We start from the raw sequence: 16,312 nt of genomic DNA on the forward strand, positions 1-16,312 counted from the left end.
ATTGGAGATGTTCATCAGTAGAACCTCTCAGACACTAAATTGGCAAGTTTGAATCAAAGATCAATTGAGGATTGAAGTAAAAGTTCAATATTTGTGGCAAACTGATTGCTGGTGGAATTCTCTGAATTCAGGGGAATGATCACAGACACATATTCTTAAAGGGAGGCTGCAGGCCCAGGAACACAATCAGCTAACTAACTAGAATCTTAAACTCCAGCCAGAACTATGGTTGGTGACATCAGAGAGACAAACCTGAATTGTCAGAATGAACACGGTTCAGTCCTGGGTATAGTGAACGCCAGCAACATCAGTGGAATCCAAACCCTTCAGTCACTTGTGAACTTGCTGGTGTGTCAGCAGGTGGGCTCGCTGACTGAATCCCCTCCCACACACTGAACAGGTGAATGGCCTCTCCTGGGTGTGAACTTGCTGGTGTGTCAGCAGGTGGGCTCGCTGACTGAATCCCCTCTCACACACTGAACAGGTGAATGGCCTCTCCTGGGTGTGAACTTGCTGGTGTGTCAGCAGGTGGGCTCGCTGACTGAATCCCCTCTCACACACTGAACAGGTGAATGGCCTCTCCTGGGTGTGAACTTGCTGGTGTGTCAGCAGGTGGGCTCGCTGACTGAATCCCCTCTCACACACTGAACAGGTGAATGGCATCTCCTGGGTGTGAACTTGCTGGTGTGTCAGCAGGTGGGCTCGCTGACTGAATCCCCTCTCACACACTGAACAGGTGAATGGCCTCTCCTGGGTGTGAACTTGCTGGTGTGTCAGCAGGTGGGCTCGCTGACTGAATCCCCTCTCACACACTGAACAGGTGAATGGCCTCTCCTGGGTGTGAACTTGCTGGTGTGTCAGCAAGTGGGCTCGCTGACTGAATCCCCTCACACACACTGAACAGGTGAATGGCCTCTCCCGGGTGTGAATTCGCTGGTGTGTCAAAAGGTTGGATGAAGTTGTGAATCCTTTCTCACACGTGGAACAAACGTATGGTCTCTCGCCAGTGTGAACTCGCTGGTGTGTAAGCAGGTTTGATGAATTAGTGAATTGCTTCTCACACACAGAGCAGGTGAATGGCCTCTCCCTAGTGTGAACACGCTGGTGTGTCAGCAGCTGGGATAACTGAGTGAATCCCCTCCCACAAACAGAGCAGGTGAATGGCTTCTCTCCAGTATGAACTCTCCAGTGTATCAGAAGCTCAGATGACTGAGTGAATCCCTTCCCACACACACAACAGGGGAACGGTCTCTCCCCTGTGTGAAATCGCTGGTGTCTCAGCAGAGTGGTTGACTGAGTGAATCCCTTCCCACATACAGAGCAGGTGAATGGTTTCTCTCCAGTGTGACTGCGTCGATCAATTTCCAGCCGAGATGGATACTTGAATCCCTTTCCACAATCCCCACATTTACACGGTTTCTCTGTGGTGCTGGTATCCTTGTTTCTCTCCAGGTTGGTTGATCAGTTCAAGCCTCATACACAGTACACGTGGATTCCATCTGCCAAAGTGTAACCTCTTATTTATTGTCCCCCTCCCCCATCCTCTGATGTGAACCATCCTCCAGTGGCTGAGCCAGGATGGGGCCGTTAACCTGGGCCTGTTCCCGGGAGGGAGGGAGGGAGAAGCCCCGCAGCTGCAAACCAGGGAGCTGACAATGATTCTGAAGGGTTTGCGGATCCACAAAGTGTTTCCAAATCCTCCCAGCCACCGCCTAACGCTGACTCCGCTTCTCCGGGACAAACAAGCGCCAAGGACAGCAATGACACTGCGCATGCTCCACATCACAATGCCCGGGGACTGATTGACGGCAGCTCCGAACCAATCGGAAGAGGGGGCGGGACTGGAGGACCGAGCGGGAGCGGCTGGTCCTCCAACCAATCGGAGTGAATGAGGGGCGGGACCTGAAACATGCGCAGCTCCGGACCAATCGGAAGTTTCCTGTTCCACGCATGGGAGACGTGCGCATGCGCAGTAAGCAAAGGCGTTTGCAGCACGCGCAGTGCGGGTGACAGCGACTGGAGAGAAGTTCCTCTGTCTCATCAGCAGCCGGTAAGGATGCAGAAACATAGAGGGAGCAATCGAACCGGCGGATGGACGTAGACGGTTTCTAAATACCTGTTAAAGGCCTCAAGCATCGAATATGAGCCCGTAGGTCCCGTGTTTGCAGTTTCGGGTCTTTTTCCCGAGACGAAGCTCAGGTTAACAGCCGCCATCTTGATTGAGCAGGGAGCAGAGCGCATGCGCTGGTGTCTTGGTGACGCAACCGTGAGGGGGCGGGTCTTTGTGTTTCTGCTCCCACCGGGTCCTAGTGCTCGGAAAAATGACTAAATTTGAGCATCAGATTTTCAAACAGCTTCACCCACTCCCAGGCTGCACCTCACGTTTGCAGCCGAGAGAAGTTAATGGGTCATGTACATATTCAGTATGAGAGGTTGCATCCCGGAATACTTACCTGAAGCGGTTACACGGCTTTTGTACTTGTTGGAGTTTAGAAGGTTGAGGAGGAATTTATTGAAACTTACAGGATACGGCGTGGCCTGGACAGAGTGGACGTGGAGAGGATGTTTCCACGAGTAGATAAAACTAGAACCAGAGGGCACAACCTCAGACTAAAGGGATGTTCCTTTCAAACAGAGATGAGGAAGAATTTCTTCAGCCAGAGTCATCGAGGTTTACAGCATGGAAACAGGCCCTTCGGCCCAACTTGTCCATGCTGCCCTTTTTTTTAAAACCCCTGAAGCTAATCCCAAGCGCCTGCATTTGGCCCACATCCCTCTATTCCCATCGCACCCATGTAACTATCTAAATGCTTTTTAAAAGATACAATTGTACCCACAGCTTGTTCCAGACACTCACCACCCTCTGTGTGAACAAATTGCCCCTCTGGACACTTTTGTATCTCTCCCCTCTCACCTTAAACCCATGCCCTCTAGTTTTAGACTCCCCTACCTTTGGGAAAAGATATTGACTATCTACCTTGTCTATGCCCCTCATTATTTTATAGACTTCTATAAGATCACCCCTCAGCCTCCTACGCTCCAGAGAAAAAAGTTCCAGTCCATTCAGCCTCTCCTTATACTCAATCCATCAAGTCCCGGTAGCATCCTACTAAATCTTTTCTGCACTCTTTCTAGTTTAATAATATCCTTTCTATAATAGGGTGACCAGAATTGCACACAGTATTCCAAGTGTGGCCTTACCAATGTCTTGTACAACTTCAACAAGATGTCCCAACTCCTGTATTCAATGTTCTGACCGATGAAACCAAGCATGCTGAATGCCTTCTTCACCACTCTGTCCACCTGTGACTCCACTTTCAAGGAGCTATGAACATGTACCCCTAGATCTCTTAGTTCTGTAACTCTCCCCAACGCCCTACCATTAACTGAGTAAGTCCTGTCCTGGTTCAATCTACCAAAATGCATCACTTCGCATTTGTCGAAATTAAATTCCATCTGCCATTCGTCAGTCCACTGGCCCACCAGAGAGTGGTGAATCTGTGGAACTCTTTGCCACAGAAGGCTGTGGAGGCCAGGTCTTTGAGTGTCTTTAAGACAGAGATAGATAGGTTCTTGATTAATAAGTGGATCAGGGGTTATGGGGAAAAGGTAGGAGAATGGGGATGAGAAAAATATCAGCCCATGACTGAATGGTGAAGCAGCCTCGATGGGCCGAGTCGCCTAATTCTGCTCCTATGTCGTATGGCCTCTTGGTTACACTTCAGCCCCAGGCTCCTCATGTTTACATAGAAACATGCATAGAAAATAGAAGCGGAAGGAGGCCATTCAGCCCTTTGAACGTTCCCTGCCATTCATTATGGTCATGGCTGATCCTCAAATTCAATACCCTTGTCCCACCCATCCCCCCATAATATCCCTTTTGCCCCAAGAGATATATATCTACTTTTGAGGAATGGAGATCCAAAGATTCACGACCCACTGTGAGAAAAATATCTAATCTCTGTCTCTATGCGCAACACTTGTTTAAACAGTGACCCCGAGATTCTCCCATAAGAGTAAACAACACTTCCAACAAGTTGTTGGAAGGTATTTTGAGAGACAGGATCTACAGGCATGCAGAGAGGCAAGGACTGATTAGAAACAGTCAGCATGGCTTTGGAGTGGAAAATCATGTCTCACAAATTTGATTGAGTTTTTTGAATGGGTAACCAAGAAGTTAGATGAGGGCAGTGCAGTTAATGTTCTTTACATGGACTTTAGCAAGGCCTTTGACAAGGTATCAAATGGTAAGTTGTTGCATAAGGGTAATCTCACGGGATCCAGGATGAGGTAGCCAAATAGGTTCAAAACTGGCTTGATGACAGAAGACAGAGGGTGGTTGTAGATGGTTGTTTTTCAAACTGGAGGCCTGTGACCAGCCGTGTGCCTCAGGGATCAGTGTTGCGTCCACTGTTATTTGTCATTTATATTCATGATGTGGATGAGAATTTAGTAGGCATGGTTAGTAAGTTTGCAGTATGGTTAGTAAGTTTGCAGATGACACCAGGATTGGTGGCATAGTGGACAGTGAAGAAGGTTACCTAGGATTGCATCGGGATCTTGATCAATTGGGCCAGTGGGCTGGTGAATGGCAGATGGAGTTTAATTTTGATAAATGCGAGGTGATGCATTTTGGTAGATTGAACCAGGACAGGACTTACTCAGTTAATGGTAGGGCATTGGGGAGAGTTACAGAACAAAGAGATCTAGGGGTACAGGTTCATAGGTAGAGTGGTGAAGAAGGCATTCGGCATGCTTGGTTTCATTGGTCAGAACATTAAATACAGGAGTTGGGATGTCTTGTTGAAGTTGTACAAGACTTGTGTAAGGCCACACTTGGAATACTGTGTGCAGTTCTGGTCACCCTATTATAGAAAGGTTGTTATTAAACGAGAAAGAGTGCAGAAAAGATTTACGAGGATGCTACTGGGATTTGATGGTTATAAGGAGAGACTGGATAGACTGGGAATTTTTTTTCTGGAGCGCAGGAGGCATAGGGGTGATCTTATAGCGGTCTATAAAATAATGAGGGCCATAGATCACCTAGATAGTCAATATCTTTTTGCAAAGGTAGGGGAGTCTAAAACTAGAGGGCATAGATTTCAGGTGAGAAGGGAGAGATACAAAGGGTCCAGAGGGGCAATATTTTCATACAGAGGGTGGAGAGTGTCTTGAGCAAACTGCCAGAGGTAGTAGTAGAGGCGGGTACAATTTTGTCTTTTGAAAAGCATTTAGATAGTTACACGGGTATGATGGGTATAGAGGGATATGGGCCAAATGCGGGCAATTGGGACTAGTTTCGGGGTTAAAAAAGGGGCAGCATGGACAAGTTGGGCTGAAGGGCCTGTTTCTATGCTATAAACCTCTATGACTCCTCTCCACATCCAAGACCTTTCAGGATCTGAAAGGTTTAAATTAAGTTGCCTCTTACTCTTTTAAACTCAAGCAGAGACTGTCTCACTGCTCCTCATCAGACTATCCACCTATTCCAGGTGTTAGTCGACTAAACCTTCTATGAACTTCTAATGCATTTATATTTTTCCTTAAATAAGGAAATCGATAATGTACACATTGCTCCAGATACAGACTCACCATGTGCAACTGAAACATAACTTCACTGCTTTTACTCCATTCCCCTCATAACAAATAATAGCTTTCTGAATTACTTGTACCTGGATTTTCTATCGTGATGGATTTTGGATATTTTTTGTTACAGGTGGTTAGAAAGGGAGGATTTACACACAACAAACTCAAACCAAGAGAAAATGTTGTCTCTTCTGATACGGGCTTTCTGAATGGGACAAGTAGGTAGATGTGAATGGAATGTTTCCACTTGTTGGTTTTTCCATTACTGGGAACCATGAACAGACAACAAATAAATCAAACAGGAAAATAGGAGATGTTTCTTTCTTCAGACAGTTGTTAGAATATGGAACTCACTGCGACTGGAAGTGGTTGACACAAATACTTTAGATGCTTTCAAAAGGAAAATATATGAGCCTATGAGAGAAAAGGGATTGGAAAAATCAACTGAAAAGCTGAGATGTGGTGATCAGAATGAGAGGAGACTCATGTGGAGGATAAACTCCAGTCCAGACTCGATAAACCGAATGGCCTGTTTGTGTATTGTCACAGACAGAACAAACAATTCTCCTTCCCTGTTCAAAGACAATAACAATCAGCTCCTAATGATCCGAGTGACTGTCAGATCTCAACGTGATGTTTGGTTTGTGTTTTCTTGCTGTAAATCCTCCTTTCCATTATCCTGTAAAGGGAGTTTACAAAAGTCATCACTGTCAGTCCAGGATAGATATATTCATAGAATTCCACAGTTCGGAAGGAGGCTATTTGGCCCATCAAGTCAACTCTCTGACAGAGCATCCCACCAAGGCCACAACAACATAACCCAACTTATTTACCCCACTAATCTCCCTAACCTACACATCCTGGGGGAAAAATGGATAATTTAGCATGAAATCCACCTAACCTGAATATCTTTGGACTCTGGGAGAAAACTGGGGCACCTGGAGGAAACCCACGCAGACAAGTAGAGAATGTGCAAACTCCACACAGCAGCGCTCCGAAAGCTAGTGGCGTTTGCTACCAAATAAACCTGTTGGACTTTAACCTGGTGTTGTTAGACTCCTTACTGTGTAAACTCCACACAGACAGGTAACCACGGCCGGAATCGAACCCAGGTCCCTGGCGCTGTGAGGCAGGAGTACTAACCACTGTGCCACCGTGCCAGCCACGTAATTCTTTGTAAACTTATTTTACAGGAAATAGAAGAGGAGGATTTGCAGTCTGGACAAACAAATCTCACGTCAGACAGAGTCAATCAATTCATTGGGATTTGAAGATTTGTGCATCTGAAGGGATTTAATTGACCATCTCAGTTGGAAACTGGTGAGAATCTGTTTCCTTGCTCCTCCTGTGGGGAGGGATTGATACAGCTGGAAAACATGCTGACACGACAGTGAGCTCGCAATAGTGAGAGTTCATTCACCTGCTCCGTGTGTGGGAAGAAATTCATGTGTTCGTCCAACCTGCTGGCTCACCAACTCGATCACATTATTCAGAAGCCTCTTCAAAGCTCTGACTCTGGGGAAAGCATTGAAACCTCTGAGGAACAGGCCCAACACCAGCTTCTTCACACTGACGAGAGACCGTTCAGCTGCTCCCACTGCGGGAAGAGGTTCAGCCAGTCCTCCCACCTTGCAGAGCACCAGCTCCTTCACACACACGAGAGACCGTTCAGCTGCTCTCACTGTGGGGAGTCGTTTAGCAACTCAGTGCATCTCACTGAGCACCAACAAGTTCACACCAAGGACAGGCCATTCAGCTGCTCCCAGTGTGGGAAGAGATTCACTCAGTCCTCCCACTGCACCGTTCACCAACAGATTCATTTTCAGAAGAGACATTTTAAATGCTTTAAATGTGAGAAGACCTTCAAAAGAAGGATTAGTCTGCTGAGACACCAGGGCACTCACACTGGGGAGAGGCCATATGTTTGCCCTGTGTGCGGGAAAGCATTTACTTGTTTGCAGCATCTGCTGAGTCACCAGCCTATTCACACGGGGGAAAGGGCATTCATCTGCTCCGTGTGTGGGAAGGCTTTCACGGAGTCATCCAGCCTCCGGAGACACCGCCGCATTCACACAGGGGAGAGGCCGTTCTCCTGCTCCATTTGTGGCAAAAGATTTGCTCAGATTTCCTCCTGCAATCAACACCAACACATTCACTCTGATAAGAGACCTTTTCAATGCTCAGAATGCAATAAGACCTTTAAAAGAAGTGATGAGCTGCTGAAACACAAACGCATTCACACTGGGGAGAGGCCGTTCCTGTGCTCTGTGTGTGGAAAGGGATTCGCTCAGTCGTCTGGCCTGCTGAGACACCAACGCATTCACACCGGGGAGAAGCCGTTCACCTGCTCTGTGTGTGGGAAGGGATTCACTGATTCATCCTATATGCTGAAACACCAGCGAGCTCACACTGCGATAGAACCGTTCACCTGCTCCCTGTGTGGGAAGGGATTCACTGATCCATCCCGCCTGCAGAGACACCAGCGAGTTCACACTGGGGCAAAACCTTTCAACTGCTCCATGTGTGGGAAGGGATTTAATCAGTATTACAGCCTGCTGAAACATAGACGACTTCATGTGTGACCGGCAACGTTGGATTCTGTTGTTTCCGCACCCTGAGATAAACAATAACAATTGGATGAATAGGGGAGGCAGCGGCACAGTGGAATTATCACTGGACTCAGGGTAAGGCTCTGGGGACCCAGGTTCGAATCCCACCACAGTCGATGGTGAAATTTGTATTCAATTAAAATCTTCAATTAAAAGTCTAATGACAAACCTCAACCTTTAATCAATTGTCGTAAAAACCCATTTGATTCAGTAACGTCCTTTGGAAAAGGAAACCTGCCGTCCTTACTTGGTCAGGCCTACATGTGACTCCAGACCAGCAATGTGGTTGACTCTCAAATGCCCTCTGAAATGGAGGGCAGTTAGGGATGGGAAAGAAATGCTGGCCCAGCCAGTGACGCCTACATTCCGTAAAAATGAACTTAAAAAAGTTCCTCAGTATCTCAGTAACCTCCTCCAGCCCCACAACACTCTGTGTAAACACAAGTTGTTGATGATTATGCCCTGAGATAGATAATGTGAACCTGATTCCCATCATCCGCCAACTCGGCAACTTCTTCACAAAAAGTAAAGCACATGGGATTGGGGCTGTTGTACTGAGATGGGTAGAAAACTGATTGGCAGACAAGAAACAAAGAGTAGGATTAAACGGGTCTTTTTCCAACTGGCAGGCAGTGACTATTTGGGTAACGCAGGATCAGTGCTGGGGCCTCGGTTACTCACCTGCCATGGGTCTTGTTTTTTTTCCCTTGTTTATTATACATCATTTTTAAATTGTTGCTTCCTAAGAATCTAATTTAAAACCATGGATAAACTCAAACCACTTTTGGAAAATCTGTGACTCTCTGATCAAGAATCTTACTGACCACTGCACACCATTCTAGTCACCGTATTATTAAAAAATATCCAGGCACTGGAGAGGGCACAGAGAAGATTTTAATGATGAGATTTTAATGTAGAAGGCAGCTCACCACCACCTTCTCAAGGGCAATCAGGGATTAGCCATAAATGCTGGCCAAGCCAGCAATGCCCACATCCCAGAAATGAATTTCAAAATGTGTGTTTTTTTATCAGGAAAGGATTGACAGGCTAGTTCTTCTTTCTTGAGAAATGAAGGCTGAGGGATAACCTGAGCAGAGGTCCTCAAATTTATAAAATGCTTCGATACAGAAATAGTGTTTCCTCTTGAGGGGAAAAGCAAAAAGTAAAGTTTATTTATTAGTCACAAGTAGGCTTAGATTAACACTGCAATGAAGTTACTGGGAAACTGGAGACAATCAATATGAAACAGTCACTAAGAAATCCAATAGGAAATCCAGGATAAATTTCTCTACACAAAGAGTGGCGAGAATATGGAAATCACAACTACAGGGAGTGAAATGAACAGTACAGATGTCTTTCAGGGGAATCTCAACAAGTACTTATGAATGATTTTATAGTTCATTCAGGATTTATTTCAAAACGACTAAAAACAATAAAGTGACAGGAGATAATTTGCAGGGTGTGAGACTCTGTGTGTGAGTGTGTCTGTTGCTTTTCATTGGTGTCACAGAAACCTTCCTCTTTCTGAGCAGACAATCTGGCTCCTGAATGATGTGAATTGTACAACTCAGAGATTCTCCATTCAGAATGACCATGTGCTGTGTAAAACCTGACATCTCCACAACCAGACGCCACTTCTCCTGGAACAACGTGAAGTGACTACAATTTTCGAGATTGATTTCTTTGCTCTCAATATTTTCTCAGTTCATAAATTCCATCCTTACCCTTGAACACACCGATGGTCTCCACTTTAAATACTTCCCTCAGTCTTACCAACATATAGCAATTGGATTGCTGCTATTACAGGAATCCATTCTGAAATTCTGTAAATCTGACTGCCACCAAACACCAACCCATATCCCCATCTGAGTTCCAGATTTTAATGAGATTTCTCAAAACACAGGCAGCCTGGCAGCACAGTGGTTAGCATTGCTGCCTCACAGTGCCAGGAACCCGGGTTCAATTCATGCCTCAGCTGACTGTGTGGAGTCTGCACATTCTCCCTGTGTCTGTGTGGGTTTCCTCCGGGTGCTCTTGTTTCCTCTCACACTCCAAAACTGTGCAGATTAGATAGATTGGCCATGCTAAATTGGCCCTTAGTGTCGGGGATAAGCAGGATAACTACATGGGTTACAGGGATAGGGCTGGGGGTGAGATCGTTGTCGGTATAGGCTCAGTGACCTCCTTCGGCACTGTAGGGATTCTATACCGTCTGTCCTATCATTACATTGGATCCAATACTGTGTTCACTAACACACTGCAGCCTGACTTATATTTGGAATAAACACTGTTTGTTACATCCAGAGTAAGTAAATCAAGCCAATCCATGACGAAGGGTCATCCAGACTCGAAATGTTGGCTAGAATCTCTCTGTAAGTCTCACAAACTCCCCACCCTTCAGGAGAACAGTGACCACGACACCACACAACCCTGCCACAGCAACCTCTGCAAGACATGCCGGATCATCAACACGGATGCCATCATCTCACGTGAGAACACCATCTACCAGGTACACGGTACATACACTTGCAACTCAGCCAACGTTGTCTGCCTGATACGTTGCAGGAAAGGATGTCCTGAGGCACGGTACATTGGGGAGACTATGCAGACGAGACGACCACGGATGAATGAACAGCGCTCGACAATCACCAGGCAAGAGTGTTCTCTTCCTGTTGGGGAACACTTCAACGGTCACAGGCATTCGGCCTCTGATCTTCGGGTAAGCGTTCTCCAAGGCGGCCTTCACGACACACAACAACGCAGAGTCGCTGAACAGAGACTGATAGCCAAGTTCCGCACACATGAGGACGGCCTCAACCGGGATCTTGGGTTCATGTCACACTATCTGTAACCCCCACAACTTGCCTGGACTTGCAAAATCTCACTTACTGTCCTGGCTGGAGACAATACACATCTCTTTGACCTGTGCTTAATGCTCCCTCCACTCACGTTGTCTGTACCTTTAAGACTTGATTACCTGTAAAGACTTGCATTCCAACCATTATTTTGTAAATTGGGTTTGTATCTTTATATGCCCTGTTTGTGAACAGAACTCCCACTCACCTGATGAAGGGGCAGCGCTCCGAAAGCTTATGGCTTGTGCTACCAAATAAACCTGTTGGACTTTAACCTGGTGTTGTGAGACTTCTTACTGGGCTTACCCCAGTCGAACGCCAGCATCTCCACATCATGGAATCTCTCTCCACAGTTGCTTGTCAGACCTGCTGAGGTTTTGCAGCATTTTCTGTTTTGAAGTCAGTGCTTTGCTGTGTTGTCTCTGTGCTCCATCCCCACTCTGATTGTATTGGAGCCTGTGTGTGTCATTGTTACACTCAGAGTAAGTCAGTGCTTTGCTGTGTTGTCTCTGTGCTCCATCCCCACTCTGATTGTATTGGAGCCTGTGTGTCTCATTGTTACACTGAGACTCTGTCACTGTGATCATTGGACAAGCAGCAAGTTACTGTCACAATGCCCGGCTGATTGACTGCAGCGCGGACCAATGGGAAAAGGAGGGGCGGGGTTGGAGGTCCGAGCGGGGAGGCTGGTCCTCCAACCAATAGGAGCGAATGAGGGCGGGGCCCGCTTTGACTGGAGCATGCGCAGTGTGGGTAATGGCGACGGAGAAGGGCTGTTTTTCCGGCTCGGAAATAAGTCAGAGGTGATTGACGGTACGTAGGGGGCGAGGGATCTCGCGGGTGGACGGAAACGCTGCGTAAGCAGGTTGTGTAAGCCGCGAACCTCGGTAAAGAGCTTCACGGACCCAGTTTGCACCGAGCGGTCCTGCAGCTCCTCAAGTTCGGGCCACGTTCACGGCCGCCATCTTTATTGGGGGCTGTATGCATGTGCAGCCGCCATCGTTTTAGGGGGCAAAGATGTCAATGAGTGGGAGGAGCTTGTTCCCCATTGTTCAGAATGGAGACAACTTGTCCATCAAACTGCATCAACCCTCTGAGTCCCAATGACTTATTGATGAGGCAGAGCGGTGGCAGAGAAGGAAAGAAAGGGAAATAGCTTTGACAAAGGGTCATCTGGACTCAACGTCAGCTCTTTTCTCTCCTTACAGATGCTGCCAGACCTGCAGAGATTTTCCAGCATTTCCTCTTTTGGAAAGGGAAATACATTCTGCTTTCCAGATCCCACAATATCATGGGATGTCTTTCCCATTGGCCCGAAGATCTGTGGGCTCAGTTCAGTCACATGAAGATCCATGGCAGAAACTCGCGACCCTGAGGAGACATCGTCGTCGAATCGAGGGACTGCTGACAATGACAAAGGGAAAAGTGCAGCAGGGAGCCTGAGTAGTTGTCCTGGACAACTTCTTATTGAATTTCATTTTTCGACTGACAGTGATGCCTTTTGTACATTTCATTTTCAGGTATTAGAAGAGGATTTGCAGACACAAATCTCAAATGAAACGTCACATCAAAAACTGACATTGTTACTCAACTCATCAGGACCTGGATGTAGTCATCATTTGAACGTAAGCATTGAGTTCCAAGTCATTACCCCTCATGGTGTAAAATTTCTTCCTCATATTGCCCTGTAGATTTTGCTCAAAATCTTAAATCTGTGCCCCTTAATTCTTTTGCAATCACAGAAATCCTCCAGTGCAGAAGGAGTACATTCGGCCCATTGAGTCTGCACCGACAACAATTCCACCCAGGCCCCATCCTTGCAACCCCACCTATTTACCCTGCTAATCCCTCTAACCTACGCATCCGGGGACACCAAGGGCCAATCAACTTAACCCACACATCTTTGGACTGTGGGAGGAAACCAGAGCACCCGGAGGAAACCCATGCAGACACAAGGAGAATGTGCAAACTCCACACAGACAGTGACCCAAGCCGGGAATCGAACCCCGGTCCCTGGAGCTGTGAAGCAGCAGTGCTAACCACTGTTAGTGGCACGGTGGCACAGTGGTTAGCACTATTACCTCGCAGCGCCAGGGACCCGGGTGCTCCGGTTTCCTCCCACAGTCTGAAAGACATGCTGGTTAGGTGCATTGACCTGAACAGGTGCCGGAGTGTGGTGACTAGGGGAATTTAACTGTAACTTCACTGCATTGTTAATGTAAGCCTTACTTGTGAATAATAAATAAACTTCACTTTACTTGTACCACCGTGCCACCCAAATCAGCTGATAGGAACAGCTTTTCTTTAGCTACCTTCTCTTAGACCAATCATAAACTTGTACAGCTCTATCAGTCTCTTTTGCTCCAAGGACAATAACCCCAGTTTCTCCAGCCTAACATCGTAACTATAATCCCTCATCCCTGGAACCATTCTGGTAAATCTCCTCTGCACCCTGCCGAGGAGCCTCACATTCTCCATAATGTGTGGTGATCACTGCTTTGCACAGATCCAGATGTTCTGTGTTCCTGTCTGTGCAGTAGGAGGCCATTCGGCCCATCAAGTCTGCACTGACTCTCTGACAGAGCATCTTCCCCAGGCGCAACCCTCTGAACTGCACATATTTACCCCGCTAATCTGCCTAACCTGCAGATCTTGGGACATGGGGACAATTTTACCATGGCCACTCCACCTAACCTACACATCTTTGGAAACTAAGGGTCAGTTTAGCATGGCCAATCCCCCTAACCTGCACATCTTTGGACTGTGGGATGAAACCAGAGCACCTGGAGGAAACCCAGGCAGACTTGGTGACAATGTGCAAATTCCGCACAGACTGCCACTCAAGGCCAGAATCGAACCCGGGTCCCTGGCACTGTAAGATAGCAATGCTAACCACAGTACCATGCTCACATTGTGTGGTGACATCATCCCCGCTCTCTGGGGATTTCCTCAACGAGGAGATTTTTCTCTGTCTGTTGGGAGATTCTGTTAAAGTTGTGGTTTAGTTGCGGGACTGTATTTGCAGCCCTTCCACCAGTGGGATCTTCCATTCCAGCTGATGGTGACCGCCCGAGGCAGTTTCCCAGCAGCACGGCCAGCGATCAATGCAAAATGTCCATGGGGGAGGGGCGAAAACCCCAGCTGTGCATGTATTCAATCCCTTTCTATCGCCGCCTATCTATTGTCTGTCTCACACACACCCACTCTCTCCCTCTCACACTCTCTCTCCCTCACACAAACATTATCACACACTCTCACACATACCTTCCCTCTCACATACACCTTCCCTCTCTCACACACATTCCCTCTCTCTCACACCTTCCCTCTCACACACACCTTCCCTCACACACACACCTTCCCTCTCGTGCACACACTCTCCCCCTCACATACACACTCTCTCACACACGCACACTCTCTCTCTCACACGCACTCTCCCCCTCTCTCACACGCACTCTCCCCCTCTCTCACACGCACTCTCCCCCTCTCTCACACGCACTCTCCCCCTCTCTCACATGCACTCTCCCCCTCTCTCACACGCACTCTCCCCCTCTCTCACACGCACTCTCCCCCTCTCTCATACGCACTCTCTCCCTTTCTCACACGCACTTCCCCCTCTCTCACACGCACTCTCCCCCTCTCTCACACGCACTCTCCCCCTCTCTCACACGCACTCTCCCCCTCTCTCACACGCACTCTCCCCCTCTCTCACACGCACTTTCCCGCTCTCTCACACGCACTTTCCCGCTCTCTCACACGCACTTTCCCGCTCTCTCACACGCACTTTCCCGCTCTCTCACACGCACTTTCCCGCTCTCTCACACGCACTTTCCCGCTCTCTCACACGCACTCCCCCCTCTCTCACACGCACTCTCCCCCTCTCTCACACACACTCTCCCCCTCTCTCACACGCACTCTCCCCCTCTCTCACATGCACTTTCCCGCTGTCTCACACGCACTCTCCCGCTCTCTCACATGCACTCTCCCCCTCGCATGCGCACTCTCCCTCTCACACACGCGCTCTCCCTCAAACACAAACTCTCTCCCTCCCTCTTTGCTCCTCCCATAAAGGTGAACCAGTTGGGTTTTTATGACAATCCAGCAGTTTCCCATGGTCACCTTTTCCTCGTTCCGGCCCCACAAATGGCCAATCAACCTCAGATTGATTCATTCCGCTCAATTTCACAATCTGCCTTTGTGTTTTTGTGGGTTCTCTCTCACTCCCATTTTGCTGTTTTAAATCTATTTCACAGGATGTTAGAAGGAGAGGATTTGGAGTTGGGAAATTGAAACCAAACATCGCATCAGGATCTCAGACAGACAGATTTTATCGTAAATGGAATATCATCAGATTTTGAAGATGGAAGGAGAAAACACTGTTCACACTGGGGAGAAACCGTACACATGTTCTGTGTGTGGACGAGGCTTCAGTCGATCATCTGGCCTGTCAGAACATAAATGCCGTCGCAATGGGGAGAAACCATGGAAATGTGGGGACTGTGGGAAAGGGTTCGATTACCCATCCAAGTTGGAAATTCATCAACGAACTCACACTGGGGAGAGACCGTTCACCTGCTCCCAGTGTGGGAAGGGATTCACACACTCATACCACTTGCAGACACACCAACACATTCACACAGGTGAGAGGCCGTTCACTTGCTCCCAGTGTGGGAAGGGATTTGCTCACTCCTCCAATCTGCTGAGACACCAGCGAGTTCACACTGGGGAGAGACCATTCCAATGTTCAGACTGCAAGAAGTGTTATAAAAGTTCTGGGGAACTGATATCCCATCAACGCATTCACACTGATGAGAGACCCTTTAGGTGTTCTCATTGTGGGACTGGATTCAGACGATCATCTGACCTCACTGTACACCAACGAGTTCACACTGGTGAGAGACCTTTTAACTGCCCAGACTGTGGGAAGTGCTATAAAAGTTCTGGGGAACTACTGTCCCATCAACGTGTTCACACTGACGTGAGACCGTTCAGGTGCTCTCAGTGTGGGACTGGGTTCAGACGATCATTTGACCTTAGTGTACACCTGCGAATTCACACTGGGGAGAAGCCATTCCCCTGCTCCGTGTGTGGAAAGGGATTCACTCAGTTATCCAACCTGCTAATGCACCAGCAAATTCACAAGAAATCTCAGTGATTGGATGTTGCTGTTTGTCACATCCTGGACTGAACCAGCTTCATTGAGGTCTGTTGCTGCTGATGTTCATAAACTCCAACCCAGTTATAAGGTGTGAGGAGCTCATGGAG

At 47.7% G+C, this 16,312-nt stretch overlaps 2 protein-coding genes across 4 annotated transcripts in view; one reads left to right on the top strand and one right to left on the bottom strand.

Annotated features, from left to right (window-relative positions):
- Positions 1 to 287: 287 nt before the first annotated feature.
- Positions 288 to 16,312, bottom strand: part of LOC144486531 (uncharacterized) — a 38,567-nt gene continuing 22,542 nt past the window's right edge. Inside the window, exon 3 of the mRNA XM_078204580.1 lies at positions 288 to 1,269. Coding sequence (XP_078060706.1) covers positions 331 to 1,269 — 939 coding nt within the window. The 3' untranslated portion in view covers positions 288 to 330. The remainder of the gene's footprint in view (positions 1,270 to 16,312) is intronic.
- LOC144486522 (uncharacterized) lies at positions 1,985 to 8,374 on the top strand. 3 transcript variants are annotated; one of them, XM_078204567.1, is made up of 2 exons: positions 1,985 to 2,149; positions 6,780 to 8,374. In XM_078204567.1, the coding sequence occupies exon 2, from the start codon at positions 7,032 to 7,034 to the stop codon at positions 8,166 to 8,168; it is 1,137 nt and encodes a 378-aa protein (XP_078060693.1). In that variant the 5' UTR covers positions 1,985 to 2,149; positions 6,780 to 7,031; the 3' UTR covers positions 8,169 to 8,374. The 3 variants fall into 3 exon arrangements, with proteins under 3 accessions (XP_078060693.1, XP_078060692.1, XP_078060694.1); XM_078204566.1 differs by having other exon boundaries at positions 1,985 to 2,050; positions 6,780 to 8,361; XM_078204568.1 differs by lacking the exon at positions 1,985 to 2,149 and adding an exon at positions 2,189 to 2,266 and having other exon boundaries at positions 6,780 to 8,361.

The sequence above is a fragment of the Mustelus asterias genome, unplaced genomic scaffold (genome assembly GCF_964213995.1).
Source record: "Mustelus asterias unplaced genomic scaffold, sMusAst1.hap1.1 HAP1_SCAFFOLD_382, whole genome shotgun sequence".
Classification (NCBI taxonomy): Eukaryota; Metazoa; Chordata; class Chondrichthyes; order Carcharhiniformes; family Triakidae; genus Mustelus; species Mustelus asterias.